The following is a 19,943-nucleotide window of genomic DNA, read 5'->3' as shown; positions in this document are numbered from 1 at the left end:
AGGAGGTGGAGGTGGTGGTGGTGGAGGCGGCCTCGGAGGTCGCAGCCGTGGAGGTGGTGGTGGTGGTGATGGTGGTGGGGGTGGAGGCGGCCTCGGAGGCCGCAGCCGTGGAGGTGGTGGTGGAGGCGGCCTCGGTGGCCGCAGCCGTGGAGGCGGCCTCGGTGGCCGCAGCCGTGGAGGCGGCCTCGGTGGCCGCAGCCGTGGAGGCGGCCTCGGTGGCCGCAGCCGTGGAGGCGGCCTCGGTGGCCGCAGCCGTGGAGGCGGCCTCGGTGGCCGCAGCCGTGGAGGCGGCCTCGGTGGCCGCAGCCGTGGAGGCGGCCTCGGTGGCCGCAGCCGTGGAGGCGGCCTCGGAGGCCGCAGCCGTGGAGGCGGCCTCGGAGGCCGCAGCCGTGGAGGCGGCCTCGGAGGCCGCAGCCGTGGAGGCGGCCTCGGAGGCCGCAGCCGTGGAGGCGGCCTCGGAGGCCGCAGCCGTGGAGGTGGTGGTGGTGGTGGAGGCGGCCTTGGAGGAAACAAACGCCAGTATTGACTGACGATAAACGAAAGTCAAGGTCACACTTTGTGTTGTGTTGCCAGCAGCTGGTGCTCGTGGGAGTCTTCACTGCCCACGACTGTCGCAGTGGAACAGGACAAGTAAATGATGAATAGGATTGGGGGGCATATTCATTACATAGGCTCAGACACTCTCGAAATAGGTATACGAGGGTCTCATAATGTCTCGGTAGTGTTGAGTGTGTGATCTGAGGCGAGTGCGTTAAGACTTGTTAGTGTGTTTATAAGTCCGTTGACTGTAACAAGCTTATCCCCTGCTGATATAACTGATTATCATACTGATAACTGATTATCCTCTGTATTCAACGGTGTCGTGATTCCTCCTGCGTCTGGCGTTGAGTGTGGCTGGTACTTGCGTCCTCGTTCGAATCCTGGCAGGATAGTTATTTACAGTGAGAGTTGAAGCCTCTAGGATTATTCGTGCCAAGAAGACACGAGGCTACGTTCATAGTGTCCCAGCGTGCGTTGGTGGGACGCTTAACAAATTAGTAAAAGTATATAGTCTCTACTTTGAGCTATAACAACTTGACCATCGATGCCCTGCACTCTGGCGTTATTTATACCACATTTCGTCAATTATTTTATTCCAGCAGTTCCACACTTCTGGTAATTTGTGTCGTACGATCCTGTACTCTTGTATTTATATAAAACCCATTTATACTCGCTGATGTAAGAGTATTGCATGATAAGATTTTGTAGCATCGAACTCCTTCGTGCTTTTTGTGGTAAGGGGTTCCATGCCTGGGCAGCATACTCTATAATAGGTCTCACAACTGATGTTTACAGCGCACGAAATGGATCTTTGTCCGTCTGTTCCTGATGTGTTCCTCTGGTGCTAGATCTCCACCAGTTACGTCCACTCCTCAGTCTTCCTCTCTTTGTTTGCATTAGTTGCAAGTTGTCTTTCCTTCATCCTGTACTGTATTTGAGGTCTTCATGCTCCTGCTCCATAACCTTGCATTTGTCAGGATTAAAGTCTAGTAGGCATATCTCAGACCATCTCCGGAGATCGTCTAGGATTCTAGATCGTCTTGGAATGCGGTCTTTGGTTCTGATTCGCCTCATTGGCTTAGCATAGTCAGCAAACATAAATAAGAATGAGTTTACTTCCTGTTAGGAAGTTTACATGCATTAATAACAGGATGGGCCTCATAATACCAACCCTTGAGGCACTCCACTCACGATACTCTCCATTCTGATAGTTTTCCTCTATGACTCTTTATCTTCTCCCTGAAAGATACTCCTTCACCCACTTTAGTACCCTTCCCGATACATTAAACGGTTTTTTAGAGTTTGTATAGAATTAGCTTGTGAGAAACGGTGTCAACTTTCTGGCAGTCCAGGAAAATGCAGCCTGCTCGGCCCCCCTGGCTGGCCTGTTTTATTTCTGTCATCTTGTCATAGCACGCTGGCCAGTGTTCGTTGACAGAGTTGGTCAACGAATACTGTTGATCAAGCAAGATTTAGTTTGCTGAATCAATGTTGATGCTTGGTACGCGTGTGTGCTGTTGCGCGCGCGTCTGTCTGTGTGCGCGCGTGCGTGAGAGTGAGAAATAGTGTGTATACGATAGAGAAAATAGGTCAGGAGTCAGTGCCTTAGAGAACCAACGGTTAGAAAGGTTTGGGTCCCAGGAGCTAGCATCTCGATCCTGCAGATACTGACAGGAGAATATAAATATGTGAATACACCTCCACGCGTGTCCGGCAATAGTGTTCCTGGACTGAATTTACAAATGAAGAAAATAAGAATCGTTGTGAAAGTTGCACATGTATTACCAGTCTGTCTGGGGTCTGTGCTGTGGGTAGTGGTCAGTCTCGACTGGCCTGCGCATGAGTCTGTTCTCGCTTACCGCAAATTTGCTCTGAAATGCGAGACTTGACGAAGGCTCCGTGCGATATACTTGTGTGTTGCGTCGCTCAAGTGCGACGCAACACAAAGGCAGACGACCTTGTGGGGGGGATATGGTCGTAGCGGACGAGGCCCTAGTCGTCACAAAGCATTCTTCAGTATATTATGCACCACTGAGAATACATGATGCAATACCATTTAATGAGTCAGTCACGATAATTGGTTACTAATCTCCCCGACGCCTTAACAACGAGGCTACTGGCACCCGAGTCATGAGCCAGAAAACATGTTAATATTAGGGGGGTTAAGATACTGGGGGTTCCCCTTTGTGTATGTTAATATTGACATGGGAAGGGGGCTTACCCCAAACGATCCCCAGCACTGGGTTGTGTAAGCATAAACTGTATCCTCTTATGATGAAGGGAGCGGGTGCAAAAGTGGGACTGCTGCTTACAGGTCAGCGTTCAATTCCCGATGGCCCAAGTATTTGGGCACTGTTCCTGTGTTTGGCCATGGAAAGAAACGCATTATAGTAGGTTTGTGATACTAGAGAATATCTGGAGGATTATGCCAGTACATCACCGTACGGCATTCAGTTCTGAGGACAATGGTCTCTCTCAAGGATCTCTCTGGTGTGGGAGGCTATGGAGAACCTAGAGAAGTACTAAAGTAGAATTATTACTAATAACGAGACCAGTGAAGAACGTACTTAGTTTCACATGACCTCGGCCAATAAATATATTGCGCAGAGTGGCTGTGATCAACGTGTGCGCGCGCGCGCGTGCAATGTTGCTAAATGCAGCGTAGTCGTATTAATATACTTCGTCTACTTCCTGAATAACATCGTGGGTGATATACATGGGGGAGGAGATCCCCCCCCCCCCAAGGTTGTTTAGTGTGTGTATAAATGGGGTCACGAGGGAGGTCAAAGTATAAATATTCGAGTAGGATGTGACTGGGATGAAGAAGTAGATGATGATGCCGTTGTAGCCGACACAGATGTGCTGAGATTGATGTGTAGGAGAAGGATGTTGATGGTGAATGTTGACTAAAGCAAAGTAGTGTCGGAAGCTGAGAATTTACAATCTATATTTTGTCTTGTGTACATTCTAGTGTGATTACAGTGGAGTTCAGCTGTATCTGTGACCGATAGGGGGGGGGGAGGGGGGTTTACAAGAGCTGTAACAAGGACTGACCGTTTAATTGGAGTGTGGTGTGTGTACTCGCCTAGTTGTGCTTGAGGGGGTTGAGCTTTGGCTCTTTGGTCCCGCCTCTCAATTGTCAATCAACTGGTGTACAGATTCCTGAGTCTTACTGGGCTCTATCATATCTACATTTGATACTGTGTATGGAGTCAGCCTCCACCACATCACTGCCTAATGCATTCCATTAACTAGCTATTGACACTGAAAATGTTCTTTGTAACGTCTCTGACTCGGAGACATTGGAAAGAACTTTTTCTAATGTCTTGTAATTTTTTAGTTTCTTTCTTTCTGTACCGCCCTGCACCACGCCTGCACCGCCCCCCTGCACCACGCCCCTGCACCACGCCCCTGCACCACGCCCCTGCACCACACCTGCACCACACCTGCACCACACCTGCACCACGCCCCTGCACCACGCCCCCGCACCACACCTGCACCACGCCCCTGCACCACACCTGCACCACACCTGCACCACGCCCCTGCACCACGCCCCTGCACCACACCTGCACCACGCCCTGCCAAACATACCAAGTGTCACAAACATTTACCATTAGCTCACCATATTGGCGAATAATTTGAAAAACAAATTCCGTGCATAATTTACCGTCAACTCTCACTAACCGCTGTATAAATAGCATCAGTATTCCTGTATAAATTTGAACACCGTTCTGCCATAAATAAACTCTTCTACAATCACAATTGTCTTGGTGTATTGTGGTCATTACTTCACAGTTACCGTTTGATAACCACTGTTGTTATACAAGGGCCACTTGGCGCTCTCTTCCCCCCCCCCCCAGCCTCAGGCACTCGCCTTCATTAAGGAGGAAAATCGCCTTTCTTCTTCTCCAATCGATTAGCATTTTTTGGCTGTCATGGTAAATCTCATTAGCATGCGAGTAGACGGTGTAGAGGTGCATTAAGCCCTCGTCTTGTCTGCCATGACGCAGCTGGTGGGAAAGGTGGCCCCTGCAGCTGGTGGGAAAGGTGGCCCCTGCAGCTGGTGGGAAAGGTGGCCCCTGCAGCTGGTGGGAAAGGTGGCCCCTGCAGCTGGTGGGAAAGGTGGCCCCTGCAGCTGGTGGGAAAGGTGGCCCCTGCAGCTGGTGGGAAAGGTGGCCCCTGCAGCTGGTGGGAAAGGTGGCCCCTGCAGCTGGTGGGAAAGGTGGCCCCTGCAGCTGGTGGGAAAGGTGGCCCCTGCAGCTGGTGGGAAAGGTGGCCCCTGCAGCTGGTGGGAAAGGTGGCCCCTGCAGCTGGTGGGAAAGGTGGCCCCTGCAGCTGGTGGGAAAGGTGGCCCCCGCAGCTGGTGGGAAAGGTGGCCCTGCAGCTGGTGGGAGGGGTGGGAAAGGTGCCCCCCCCCCCGCAGCTGGTGGGAGGGGTGGGAAAGGTGGCCCTCCACAGATAGTCGCAGATAATCTGGCGGATAGTCTGATTATTATTATTATTAATTATAATTTATTAGGATTAATTACTTGGATTGTGATTAATAATAGTTTGGATTAATTATAATTATTAAACTTTGTTTCAGAGAGACGAGATAGCCTTTCTACACGTCTAAGGCGATCAGCCCCAGTTAGAGGTAAGCCAGTGTTGCTGAAGGATTGTGCTGGGGGTCCAGGGCGGGAGTCCATTGAGGGGGGGGGTGTTGTCGACTGGGGTCACAAAGGGGTCACAAGGAGTAATACACCAACAGGTGTACCACTGAACTCAATTACGCGACCTTGCGGAAGTTGCCATTGATATCACCTGTTGATAATTAATTATATTACAGGTGTGTGGGGCCGTGATTGGCTGGGCTCTCTCTTCCTGTCTCTTGTTCTCCTCCTCTATCTAATCTATTTCAATTATTATTTATTCGTTTTAGTCTAATGACTTTGGATGATGATTTTTTGTTTGTATAGTTATGATGAGCTCAATCAATCAAGATAATAAGAATCAAGATAACCTCAAGATAACCTCAAGATGGCCAAGTCTATTTGCGGGTTATATTAAGTGACGAGTTTATTTTATCAATAGCTCTTGGTTACTTTGATTAAAACCGTTGTCAAATTAATGCACGAAATGGGTGTGGGTGTGTGTGTGTGTGGGTGTGTGTGGGTGTGTGTGGGTGTGTGTGGGTGTGTGTGGGTGTGTGTGGGTGTGTGTGGGTGGGTGTGTGTGTGTGTGTGTGTGTGTGTGTGTGTGTGTGTGTGTGTGGTGTGTGTGTGTGTGTGTGTGTGTGTAACATCAATTGAACTCGTTTCCTTTCATTATTTTTTTGTTTCTTAACGGTCTCATTTTGAACAAGTTTTCTATATTGGCTTTATCAGAGTGACAATAGACTGAAATAAATGCCGTTAGGTTATTTTTATAACTTATGGTTCAAAAGACGTTCCACCTGTTCACAACCTTCTCAAGGCGAGTGGAGCAGGTGAACTGTTCATTGTTCACTTGGAACATGAGAACACTGGCCCGGAATCCACAGTTAAAGGAGGAGGAGGAGGCAGCGAATTGTAAAGTTTATTCGACCATGTCTAATTTTATTCCTTGAATTTCTCAAGCCGCATTTTTGCATATAAATATCCCGATATATTTGCAGCATATTCCCAAGTGTCGGGTATTGTTGGCATGTGTTAATAGGTGTTGAACACCTGTTGTGTTCTGTTATGAAGTTTTTTGGGATGCGTTTTATACGCGTTTCCTTTATATGATGGGAATTAACACACAGTATCACTCTGAATCTTCGCGAGTCTGATGTACGTGGCAGTTTCACACTGCATCCTTGGCCAATCACGTGGGAGGAGTCAATTTCAACTCTCCAGAGGTTAATGAGCCTTTATTAAGCCCAACAGCAAACTTATTAGTTGGTCAATAAGGCAGTGTGATAGACTTAATCAAATTAAAGGCGATTCGTAAATTGTTGTACAATTATATTTGAGAAACTTTTAATTAATTTACTGTACTTAAGAAAAGTCACAATAACAGCACAACACGTAAGTAATTACCAAAAGAAGGCACCAAACCGGAACAATGTCATTATCATATTCAGAAACTAAGTTCGTAACAAGTTGTTAAAATTACTGCAATACTGGCTGGATTAAACAGGTGTATATCAGTCCAAGTCAAACTTATATTTTAGGCGTAGAGTGATCATTTAATTTATAAATATATCATCTTTCACAGTGTTAAGAGTCAAGTTTAACATTTGAGGGGTATAACACTCGTCGTAAGTTATGTCACAAAACACAGTAAAGACAATTGGAAGGTGGAACTCGTATTAACTAACCATCCCATGTTACAGATATTTGCGCGCGCTCAGACACTCAGACTCACTCAGACTCACTCAGACTCACTCAGACTCACTCAGACTCACTCAGACTCACTCAGACTCACTCAGACTCACTCAGACTCACTCAGACTCTCAGACTCACTCAGACTCACTCAGACTCACTCAGACTCACTCAGACTCACTCAGACTCACTCAGACTCACTCAGACTCACTCAGACTCACTCAGACTCACTCAGACTCACTCAGACTCACTCAGACTCACTCAGACTCACTCAGACTCACTCAGACTCACTCAGACTCACTCAGACTCACTCAGACTCACTCAGACTCACTCAGACTCACTCAGACTCACTCAGACTCACTCAGACTCACTCAGACTCACTCAGACTCACTCAGACTCACTCAGACTCACTCAGACTCACTCAGACTCACTCAGACTCACTCAGACTCACTCAGACTCACTCAGACTCACTCAGACTCACTCAGACTCACTCAGACTCACTCAGACTCACTCAGACTCACTCAGACTCACTCAGACTCACTCAGACTCACTCAGACTCACTCAGACTCACTCAGACTCACTCAGACTCACTCAGACTCACTCAGACTCACTCAGACTCACTCAGACTCACTCAGACTCACTCAGACTCACTCAGACTCACTCAGACTCACTCAGACTCACTCAGACTCACTCAGACTCACTCAGACTCACTCAGACTCACTCAGACTCACTCAGACTCACTCAGACTCACTCAGACTCACTCAGACTCACTCAGACTCACTCACTCACTCACTCACTCTCGACATTCTACACACATTCTGCGGCTACTCAGACTGGAAACGACTCCCAACACAGCTCGCACAACATAGCTCTGACGTCAGTTGGACTCTAAAGGCCTGCCGGTAATCCATTTCCCTGTGACAGTAGTTGCTTCATAATTTCAAATATCCAGCTGGGAGGGGGAAGGGTCTCCCTGCTGACCAGTTGTTATCCAGTTCTGTAGATCCTGTAAAACATCTAAATTATTGGGACCGTCTCAAAGCTCTTAAAATGTAGTCTTTTGGAAAGGAGACGAGAAAGAGGTATCAAATAATATATACATGGAATATACTTGAAGGCCAAATCCCAAATTTGCACAGTAGAATAACAACATCCTGGAGCAAAAGATTCGGAAGAAAATGCAGAATAGAACCAGTGAAGAGAAGAGGTGCCATAGGCACAATCAGAGAACATTGTCTGAACATCAAGGGTCCACATCTATTCAACATCCTTCCCAGCAAACATTAGAAATAATGCTGGAACAAAGGTGGATGTATTAAAGAGGCACTTAGATAAGTTCTTGCAAGAAGTGCCGGACCAACCAGGCTGTAGTGGATATGAGGGCCTGCGGGCCGCTCGAAGCAACAAACAGCCTGTTGGACAAAGTTATCACAAGTCGGGGAGAACAACTCCTCCTAGAACCTTCTCAAAGTATGCTCCAGGTATGCTCCACACCCGCTACTCCATTACATATATCACTCAATCTTAAGTTATGTTTCCTAACAATTAAGTTTATATTCCCGGGGGAAGTAGTAGCAGTGAGGCAGTGACAAGAGAGTACCTGAAAAACAAAAAGTTGATAGTTTACTGGATGGGCGATTCCTTTCAAACAAAATTGTATCATTCCTTTGTGAATTATTTCCTCGAGTGTAGGTACGGACACCCGGCCAGGTGCAGGAGAGAGCAAGGATGGACACCCAAGATACCTTTTATAACATTGTCTTCACAATTAAGCTTACCAATTAAGCTTAAAACCTTCACCTGCTAGTGTGTGGTCTGGTCAACATACTTTAGCCACGTTATTGTGACTCGTCGCCAAGCTTACCAAGGTCAACATTTTGTTGGTCCCATACTTCACATCTATACAAGTTTAGACATAGATTGATAAATGTACATACCGCGGCTAGAAAAAGCAGAGTCCAAGAGCTGGAGCTCGATCATTCAGGCATAAGCTGGCGAGTACAAACAGGTGAGTATACTCTCCCTTGCACAATTAAAAAGGGTCATAATCATTATCATTACATTTTAGGGTGTAAGGCCGGTTGTGCATTCCAACATGAAATGACTGTCAGTAAGTTGGCCCGATTAGCATAAATATTGCGTGGTTGGTCACTCTTGACAATGCCAAGATATTTGGGTATCAAGGTTAAGTTGTACAAATACTTGTGTGTTTTTCTTGCACAAGGTCGAGCGCCCATAAATTATTATAGACACTCTTCATGTCAGCGTGTATATATACATTTGCTCACTTGTTGCGGTTATCTGTGGCTTTTATTATCACGGTTGAATGACTGTTTTGTCTTAATAAACGGGGCGGAGCAACCTGTTTTTTTTCCCCCGGAGAGTTAGCGTTGAATATTTCCTGTTGTGTACAGGACAACAGACCCGTTGTATTTTTATTCCTTATTGTGTATTTATTCAGTTCTGGTGAACGTTTCTCTCGAGTATTTAGAGATATATTGCACAGGACGTAGACACGTTTGGGGTTGGTATAGTCTTGCAAGTGTCTGTGCCATCGGGGTTCCCATCATTAATAATAATAAAGAAAAGTCATTGGACATAGAACTGCTGGAGTGTTAAGAGATTGATCCATGCTACAACATGTATGATTGATGAAGTGTTGAGTCCTGAGAGGGATGGGTTGAATCATGCGATCCCATCTGCTGCCACCATTGAGGGCTAGACTCAAGGTGATCACGGCGACTCACTGGTTACTCATCATGTTCCAGCTACTCTTGGCCAGTGCTTACCTACCGTAACAGTGAATGCTTCTTGGAAGAGTTGGATGAGGATCACGGGAAGAATATGGCCAGTTGCTTCAGGTGGACTGTGAGAAGTGTTTTGGGAGTATTGGTGATCAGTGTCAGCACTCAGAAGCTTCTTTGGCAACACATAATTGGTTCTTGTGGTAAAAATAATTCAAATATACCCAATGTGGCTTTTCGATTTTGTTATTTTTTGGTTAATGCTGTTAGGCTTATCGAGGTCACTGTTGACCGACAGCGGTTGCCTGTGGCATCAGATGTAAGGAAATTTGACCACACTTCGTGCCCTGCCTCGGACTCGAACTCTGGTCTAATTGATTGTCTGAAGTTTGAGTTCAGATGCCTGGGGGTGAGCTGTATCAAAATGTGCAGGATTAATGGCGGTTTTATTGGGAGTGACAATAGAGTGAAGGGGACGGTGTCGGCCCAGTACCCGCACTGGGGGGGCACTGGTAACGAGACATTTTATAGCGAGTCATTTTTGCCATTTTCTCGCCTGCATTCTGATTCATCATCCTGTGTTGAGTCGCACGCCGTGGGGAATGTGGGTTATGTTTATTACTCGCATTTTTAACTTCAATTATACTTTTTTTTCCCTTCCCTTCACAATACTGTTTGGCCGAGTGATATTTTTTTTGACCTAAACTAATTGTTGCATAAATATTATCGTGGTGTAGTGCAGCCGGCACTCCCCCCCCCCCCTAGCTTTGCATAATAGTCGACCATTGCAACATTATAAATACTTCAGCGATCATGCATGGATCAGTGGATCATGCGCGCGCACACACAGGACGCAAATGCTTTTAAGGTTTGTTTGCTAATAAACCTTTTGGGCAAGTGCACAGGACAAGGGTTGAGTGGGCACGTGTTGTGGCCTTCGTTCACCTCGCCATAACTGCGGGTTGTTGAGCCGTGTTCAACTCTATATTAGATGGCTCAACAAATTTTGGTTGCGTGCGTGCGTGTGCGTGCGTGCGTGTGTTAGTTGCGGGTAGATAGATGAATGTTGCCAACAGCTGCGTCTGTTCGCAAGCTTTTTATTTTATTTTATCCTCTTTTTTATTGGTTTTGGGAATCAATGGCCTAGTGGCCCGGTCTCTGGCCAGGCTTCATGGTTGGTGGTCTAGTCAACCAGGCTGTTTGATGCCGCTACTTGCAGTCTGACGTCATGTTTGTGTGTAAATATTTTCAGTCTAGCTGTCCCTCCTTTTTTCCTATCTTAAATCACATGAACAGTTTGAGAGATTATGACAACAAGGAAGGAGGCATTTGTATTGATTGGCCGGTGGCAGGAAAAGGCGGGGCTCAGGAGCTAACAGTCGACTCTGCAAACACAACATTTAGGTTAAAGAGTGCGCGCACACACACGCGCGCGCACAAGCCTTGAGAGTTTATTTGTAATAATTTGGCGTTTATGATAAGAAACTAAAGTAAAACAAAATTGCGCACAATTACTAAAATAAACATTAAATTAGATAATGATTAGGGGAAATGGGATAATACACGAGAGTCTGGGAACCTGTGGACGGTAATACACAAGCCTTAAGAGAATGTCTGTCTGTCTGTCCGAGGCTGGAGGGAGGGGGGGAGAGGGGGGGGTCATGAGGAGAGGGGGTGATAGGGAGATAGGGGGGGAGGGAGTGTCCTGGGCACCGCCGGATACCCTCCTAGTATCTTAGATTAAATTTATTAGAAACCTGATCTTTCTCGTGGGTGTGGGGTGGCCCGTTAGGTGGGGGTGGCCCGCTACGTGGTGAGGAGGCTGGTGTGAGGGTGTGTGTGTGTTCAGTAAACTAGCGTTTGTTTACAAAGCAGACCTGTACTCTGCTCACACCATGTTCCAGTACACAACCGACCTCGGCTGCTCTAAGACACAACTCTCCGGCGCAGAGCACCACCTCCACTGGTGACTCTATACATAAAGAACTGCCCAGCTGATTCTGTAGTCACACCCCCACACAGGCGGGTACAGGAACAGACGACTTCTGTCTCTTGTTAGGCAGAGAGCTTTCCCTTCCCCCTACCTCATGGCAAGCCTTACCCTACTAGTTTCCCCTGGAACACGACCCGCTAGTCGTTTAAGAACCAGGTACCCAATTTCTATTTGGAGAACAGGGGGTTGAGCAATTAAGAATTGGCGCCCAGTCAATCCTCCAACGCTAGGACTCGAACCCGGTCAAAGTAGAGACGTTACTATCACGCCATCAAGGCTGCTATATACATCGTGTGAGATTCCCACTGAACATTTTATCCTCGACAACCGTGGTTTTTCTCTCTCTCCTCTCTTCCCGTACGTGTTTACCGCGTGTAGAATAGGAATTTCGTCACATGTGTGTACCTACACAAGTCATGTTCAATCACACAGTGTCCCAGGGGTGTGTCCACTCAGCTTCTGACGTGTCTAACTAAACGCAAGACCTTGGTTTTTACCTCTCTTCTCGCTTTTGGGAACACTGCAAAAACCTCAGCGTGTGACGCTTGAGGTTGGTAATTCTTACGTGAGAACGTCCTGGCCTGAACTCCCAAGCCTGGCAGCACAGGAGGCTTCAAAAGATGCAACTTGATTCAATAACTTAATCAGTAACTACTGTTGGCGGCCACGTGTCTCTAGCTTGTCTTCCAGGACGGCCCGTTTGGTGATGATAATATCACGAGACGTCGACAGGAACGTGACTCCTGCCAACAATGAGGAGGAAAAACGCCTCGCCATGTTGTTCAAGAGTAATAAGACGACAAACTTGCTCTTAAAGAAGTATTCCGGCATCAAACAGGATATTGGTCTACGCCTTCACCTGCCCACTGGAGGGACTATCGGCCCCCAACGATCTTGATATATACTCCAGGTATCGTATACTCAAGGATACATACATACATCAAGGCGCCTGATAATGCACAAGCAAAAAGACTTCGCAAAAGATCACATTACTCTCGCAGACAAGCTGACCATCACCACACACACATTGACAAACTACGAAATAGTACAACAAAAACTCTTAAAAATCATGTATATTTGAATGGAATACATGTGTATACATGTGCAAAACAGTGTCACAATAACGAAAATTGGACGCCAGACCCCTATAACCTAAAAGGCAAATTAATACAGAAAATTGCTGGGGGAAATTGCTTGTGTTTAACGAATCATTTCTGGGTACCAAATGTTCACAACCCGCTGTGAAGGTTTGGTACAACCGGCAGCTTGTGTTACAGGTGGAAGAGTGAGTGTTTGAGGTGTGTAACATATGGTTACAGTAGAGTGGACATCGTGTGGGTGTTACAATGTCATGTTGGAGAAGGTGACGACGGTGTGACGGGTCTCCCTGGTGGAAGTACAGTGTGTACCCCCGTGAGAGAGTTGGGGAGGGGGGGGGGGTGAGAGTGTGAGAGAGAGAAGGGGCAGGAGGGGAGAAGAGAGAAAGGGGAGGGGGGTAGAAGGACGAAGGGAGGGAGAGGAGAGGAGAGGCGCGAGGTGAGGGAAGGAGATAAATATGGGGGGAAAGGAGGAAGAGAGATAGATATATATAGATATGGGGAAGAGGGAGGGGAGGGGTAGGTGCCTGAACTGACAGCCCTAATGAACCTAGGTCTTAGTTTAAAAAATAATATATATTATATATAGACAAACGCCACCACGGCGAATGAATCACATTCTGTACTGGACTACGTTGCACACTCATTCACCTCTTCCAGACACTTCTGGGAACCTGGCCAGACACACTCTTCCTTGGGCTTGTCGGTGCACAAGTTTCTAAGCTTCTCAGTATCAGGGCCCAGACGTCCTCCTGGGCTCCTTCCTTCAGCCACGTGCAACTGACGACAAAAACCTTCTAAGAGGCTTACTATTTGACGAAGTTTAATGGTTTGTTTTGTTGTGAATAGTATAAGTATGTGAAGCACTTGGGAATGCGTTAGACACATACTCCCTTGAACATTATATTGTAGAATGTCCCATATTGACTGATTTTCGCCCTCCTGGGCTGAGGTATGCTGAACTTTGTAATTACTATATTAATACTGGAACACTTAATATATTAGACTTGTACCAAAGATTGGCCATGTAATGCATCAGTTATATAATGTATGTGATGTAACTATAATCTGAGCTTGTAAAAGTATCTTAATAACACTAGTTTTTACAGCACCTATTTTACTGTCAAATTAGGAGACATAGAGGTGTGTGTGTGTGTGTGTGTGTGTGTGTGTGTGTATGTATGTGTGTGTGTATATATATATAATATATATATAATATATATATATATATATAATATATATATATAATATATATATATATATTATATATATATATGTATATATATATATGTATATATATATATATATATATATATATATATATATATATATATATATACATATATATAATAATAATAATAATAATAATATAAGAAAGCTCTCTTTGGAGAAAGGAGAGCACTTTCCCCATAAAGGATTCGAACCCAGACAGCCAGGGCTCCCTGCCCCTTGGCGTGTCCAATACTTTACCGCTAGACCACACTGACTGTACCACCTGCTCACTGTTGTTCTCCTACTTGTGATGATAGATTGACCCAATCTATTGTCTCGTGGTTCAAGTCCCCCTTTATAAGGGTTTGGGTTTCTGATGCCACATTGATCACATGATGCAGATGAGCACCTTCCTCCTGGTGCTGCCGTGTGTGCTGTGCTCCCACTGTCAGTCTGTTACCATCTTGAGCTGGGATGTTGACCAGACCACAAACTAGAAGGTGAAGGGACGACGACATTTCGGTCCGTCCTGGACCATTCTCAAGTCGGGTAACAAGTGGTTCTGCAGGTGTGGGCGGAACTGGTTCTCTGATGAGCGTAACGGTGACACTCCCCAGAGAACCGGTGGAGGGTACCCAGAGGTATAGTGGCTACCTTGCCCGCTGGGGCCCAGGCACCCAGGCCAACTGTCCCGACCAGATGATAACGCGTTGCTGCTGTCCTGATTGGCGTTGGCCGCATCTTGCAACCCGTTCTCACACTTTCGTATAGTCAATATTGACTTATTAAATACGTGCATATGTGACATACTAAACATACTAGTTTACCTTGAAAAGCTTCATTAGAAAACACCGACCTTACCTAACCTTCTTAGTATGTTAAGATAAGCATCTTATTGCTTCGTAATTACAATTATTACTTAACCTATACCTATAATAGGTTAAGTAATAATTGTAATTATTAGTAAACTAGTATGTCACATGCACGTATTTAATAAGTCAATATTGATTGTAAGAAAGTGCGAGAACGGGTTGCATCTTGCAGTGGTGTCGAGGAGGTCCTCAAGATAACGGGGGACACGAGGTGCCGTGTGATATCTTGTGGCAGGTGGTGGAGGCACTCCGGTGTTTGTGTTGGAATTGTAGCCACTCCCAGATCTTTCCGACTCCTGCAGTTGCCTTCTTATGGTGTAGATTGCCTTCCGGTCTCCTCTCTTCCTTTCCCAGCGTCATTACCTTACACTTGTTGGGGCTGAATTCTAGCAACCATTTGTTTGCCAAGGTCTTCGTATAACTTCCTGAATGTGTAGTGTGTTTGGGTTGGATGATGGTTAAGTTACACAAGTTAGAAATGTTTAAGATACAATATAAATAACGAGAGGAGGGAGGGGAGGGGGGGGAAGAGAATGAAAGGCCAGAGTGAGAGAGAATAAGAGGGTGAGAATGTAGATATGTGTATTCCAGAAGCGAGTTCTCATCCCCCGGCCTGTGCAGTTCACCTTGGTTCTCTATCCAACGTCCAGCCACAGGTCCAGACGAACCACTTGTACGGCCGCTCACCTCTCCACCCCCCCCCCCCATCCTTCCCACCCCCACAATGCCCCCTTTCCCTATCCTCCTTGTGCCCATCCCATCCACCCCACTACTGCACCCCCAGACCCCTCTCGCCCATCTGACGTCACCAATGTACTGTACTGCCCTCTCACTTTCCCAGTGATGTCACAAGGGGCTCGGTAGTCTCTGGGACCTGCTGAAATAGGTCAGTAAGGTATGCTAATCTTGCCTTCCTAGTCTCAGCAGGTCACGAGAGGTCAGCAGCCGCTTGCCGATTAACTCGGTCCTGTTAGCTTCTGTTTAAATTCGCAATGGTCCACTGAATTCCAGGCTTGCCCTTGTTTGCGTAGTGGCTCGTTATTGATGGGGTATCAGTTGCACCTCGTCTGTAAATAACAGAAAAGACCATTTTAACTCCCTCTGTTGACGTCATAGTATTCCTTGGCCACGTATTGAACTTTGGCACCGAAACAGTTAGTTTATGGTCCTACAAAAGTGGAAGGCAGTGCAAAGGAAGAAAGCTATACAAAAGACCTACAGACTAGGCTCCAATGGAATTGGACGAATTTTCTAGGAAACATTTGCAGTATTCGTTTGTACATTTAATTCATCATAATCAATTCATCATATTCAAACTTGGGATATCTGCTCAGGAAATGTTGCATCGTATATTCATTAATACTAAGATACAGTGGTATATACACAGTAAGTAACTGTCTCTATTCCTCAATAAGAGAACAGTTAAGTACATAATGGTCCAGACAATGGTCATAGAGCTGACTGCAGCCTTGCCATATAGGCACCCCAACCCCACACATCAACTATTAAAGGAACTGACGAGGTTTCGGTCCGTTACAAGGCTTGATAATGGTCCAGGATGCACCGAAACGTCAATACCTTTACTTCCAGATGTGTGGGGGTTGGGTGTCTAATTTTGAGCCACGTTAGTGTGACTTTCCATAACCTTATAGTATTGCATGTTGCACCTGAAGTGTTGTTCAGCGCTCACATTAAGCAATGGGTTAGATATGAGCCAATTTCTGGCACATTATAATGTGTCCTCTTACTGAAAGAACTACATTTTTTTTAATCAGTCGACCCCGATGCAAAAATTACTGTGGATTAGGAAAATGGAAAAATGCCGTAATATTGAAAACTTTCAGGTACTTTAGGAGACCCGGCTCCGGGAAGTTGGTGGGTAGCCTAGCTAGGATTTGACGCTTCTAGTTAAGCTCAACAACTGCATTTATTTTTTTACGAAGGGAATATAGAACGGCCTCCGTTGAAATTCACGAGACTAATTTTTCTCACTAAAATGCCCTAGTGTGTATAATGTAGGCAGACTTAACCGTTATGTTTCAGTACCACTTTATTGATCTAATTTAAGAGCCTCGTCGCGCAGAAACAAATCGTCGTGAAATATATCTTGCAGGAATTGTGTGTTGTTGCAAGTGTGTTCGCCGGTCTCCTGCAGTGAACGTTCACTAAAAGGGAAATTGGTATACAAACAAATCGCCAAACATGAGCATGAAGAAAAATCCAAACGGGTTGCATGAACGGAGACCAGAACCTGTTACATGATAAAGTCTTGGACGCGTGTACGACAACACACAGGGTGTTCAACCTGTTCTCGCTATAGCGCGTCGCATTTTGACGTTGACTTTACCCAATGGCATAAACTGACGTACAAGCTACAAGAAAATAGGAACAGCCTCGTCAAATTGACATAATGTCCCGTTTTGTGTTCGTGGAGCCTGTTCTTGTTATAACCATTTTTTTAATGACGTATTAAAACGTTGTTACAACGTGTTAGGTGTTAAAACTTGTTCGAACGTTGCAGCAACGTAGAGTATCGGTGTGTTGGACGGGTAGCCTCCTCATAATGTGCAAGGCTCCCAGTCCTCCCCATTAGCGCCACTCCAAGTTTCGCCCATTGCATTTTCGCCACCTTTCGTGAAGCAAAATGGTAGTTCAAAAGTCGACCAATGGTTGAGGAGGTGGTAGAGCGTGCTAGGCCGGTGGTCGAGGTGGTGGTCGAGCGCGCTAGGCCAGTGGGCTAGACCAGTGGTTGAGGTGGTGGTCGAGCGCGCTAGGCCGCCTAGAAAGTGCCCTCTTACTGAACTGTCAGGAAGTGCCTCGCTCGGCTCCGGCTGCATTTTTAGCATTATGTAACCAAAAATTCAGAGAAATATGAAGCTGCGTGAAGGGGATTTTTATTTAAACTTTCAGAGACGAATTATAAATGTTTAGTTTAAAGATTCTTGTATCTTTTAGAGGCGATACAACGATGAACAGATGTAATTATCATTTGCTGAACTCCTTTTGTTGTTGTAAACTTTTAATACATGTATAATTTTCGTTGAGGAAATAGATGGAGTAGTAGCATAAAGGTTTGTGACGTCTCCAGCCTGCCTGCCTCGCCACGGCCCTGCCTGCCAGCCTGCCTGCCTGCCTGGCAGCCTGCCTCACCACGGCCCTGCCTACCTGCCAGCCTGCCTGCCTCACCACGGCCCTGCCAGCCTGCCTGCCTCACCAGGGCTCAGGCCAGGCAAGTGAAGGTCGCGGCGGAGACACCCAGTAATTATTTACCCGACCATGGGTGACGCCCAGGAGCATAACGAACCAACACTGTCAGAACCACACCCACCTGCACACCCACCAGCTCTCCTGCACACCCACACACCTGCCCGCCCGCCCGCCTGCACACCCACACACCTGCCCGGCCGCCCGCCTGCACACCCACTCACCTTTTGCAAGCGATTCATTAAAGGTCAGTGCTAGTGGTACGCTGAGGGCCTGTGCCTCTTCTTTTAACATACTATGGTGATACGTTGCCTGGTCCAACAGCGTCAGTCTCGTCTAGTGATGCTAGTAGTTTCCTCGTCACCTCTGCTCTTACCTCAATATTTAAGTCTGTCATCTAAGGTATTCCTCTAGTAGTACTGGAAGCTGTTCAGGCTCGGTTGTGGACAATGCAAACTAGCATAGTTCCTTGCAAAGTTCCTTATGTCGTGTATATTCACCTCCCCTTTTTAGTAGCCAATTGGTCGTTCACTTGTGTAACTATTTCATTGACTCGGGTGTTCTGGACGACATCCTAATAATTTATCCAAAATTTGCTTGTCCATTTTAAAGAATGAAGAACAATTTTTATTTATATTACTTCTAAGCTGCATCACTTATGAACCCATCCCTGCCCTTGTGTGGCAGTGCACAATAGAAAGTTTTTTCACATATCCATACATTAAAACATTGATTGTAACCATGATATGTGTGTGCTTCCGCCTACAGTTTAGACCTATTGTCTTGTGTATGACCCTCTGTCCTGTGTGACAGTGAATATTATCCTCACTTTATCCTCACTTTAATAAGACTTAATTGAAATCCTCAGATTAGGCAAATTTGTAATTGTCAGTAAAGATAATAATAATGTAATTTTCCTAAAGTCACGCGCGTGCACACGCACACGCGAGCAGTGCGCACGCGCGCGCGCACACAGACCCTGCCTATTCGCCTGTTTGTGATTGCAGGTCAATCTTAAGCTCTTGGGCTCTGCCTTTCCAGCCGCTGATAGTGTTGAGACCCTTGTGTGTGTGTGTGTGGGGGGGGGGGTGGCCGAATTTTTGGCAAGGTTTAAAATTGGTTAGCAAGTTAGATATTTATATAAATGATTCACTTAAATCTAAATCAAACGAGTTAAAGCACCCATGTTACAGGCTTGGTACAGCAGTGTTGGGATAGCTGTGCATGAATGAGTTTCAGGCTTTAAAGGACAACCTTGTTTGGTCAAATTAATAGCAAAGTTTAAATAAGTATTTGCAAAGTTTCAGAAATAAAAGTAAAGCTAATATTTTGCAAGTTCATATGGAGAAATATTGGGGACAAGATGGGTGTGTCAGGTCCTACAAGAATAGCAGTGTTTGTATGATGCCCAACTGGACACCCCTCCCCCTCCCTGCACCCCTGCTGGGGGGACACCCCTGCTGGACACATAAACCTCCCTGCGCCTCTGCTGGACACACACCTCTGCTGAACAGCAAGAAACGGTACATTGGGTTTAAAGCAGTAGGAAGAGATAACCATAGTGCCCAAGGTCACGAGAGCAGAGTGTGCCTTTCACTCTCTTGTTGGTTAGTGTACAATCAGCCCCGCCCACTGTCGGCCGCCCATTGACAGGCCCCGCCCACTGTCGGCCGCCCATTGACAGGCCCCGCCCGCTGTCGACCGCCCCTGACGGTCACCTCTCACTGTCCTTACTGTCATCAAAAATCAATTATTTATTCGTTTGGTGTAAGTTGTTGTGGAAGGGAGGTTTCACTGGTTCTCATAAACGGCATTTGATTTCAGATAAAATGCTTACAGCGTCCTCTGTACTCCGAGGTAGTGCCCTGGCTAAAAGAAGGCACTTAATTTATTTATATTACATCTTTATATAATATATAAGGTACCGCCTCTGGTTGTGTTAGGGAACCCATCAA

General features: G+C 46.2%; 1 protein-coding gene and 1 non-coding gene across 2 annotated transcripts in view; both read left to right on the top strand.

Annotated features, from left to right (window-relative positions):
- The window catches only part of LOC138363088 (streptococcal hemagglutinin-like), a 15,077-nt gene extending 7,319 nt beyond the window's left edge, over positions 1–7,758 (top strand). Inside the window, exons 4-6 of the mRNA XM_069322045.1 lie at positions 1–519; positions 5,126–5,176; positions 6,878–7,758. The exon at positions 1–519 is cut by the window's left edge and continues 2,005 nt beyond it. Coding sequence (XP_069178146.1) covers positions 1–519; positions 5,126–5,176; positions 6,878–7,758 — 1,451 coding nt within the window. The remainder of the gene's footprint in view (positions 520–5,125; positions 5,177–6,877) is intronic.
- The window catches only part of LOC123760339 (uncharacterized), a 193,904-nt gene that overhangs the window by 134,323 nt on the left and 39,638 nt on the right, over positions 1–19,943 (top strand). The window contains exon 4 of the transcript XR_011231101.1: positions 5,126–5,176. This is a non-coding gene — a transcript (uncharacterized protein). The remainder of the gene's footprint in view (positions 1–5,125; positions 5,177–19,943) is intronic.

This window comes from Procambarus clarkii, chromosome 1 (assembly GCF_040958095.1).
Source record: "Procambarus clarkii isolate CNS0578487 chromosome 1, FALCON_Pclarkii_2.0, whole genome shotgun sequence".
NCBI classification, from domain to species: Eukaryota; Metazoa; Arthropoda; class Malacostraca; order Decapoda; family Cambaridae; genus Procambarus; species Procambarus clarkii.
Note: the sequence above shows the minus strand (reverse complement) of the source record. Positions and strands in the feature narration are given on the sequence as shown.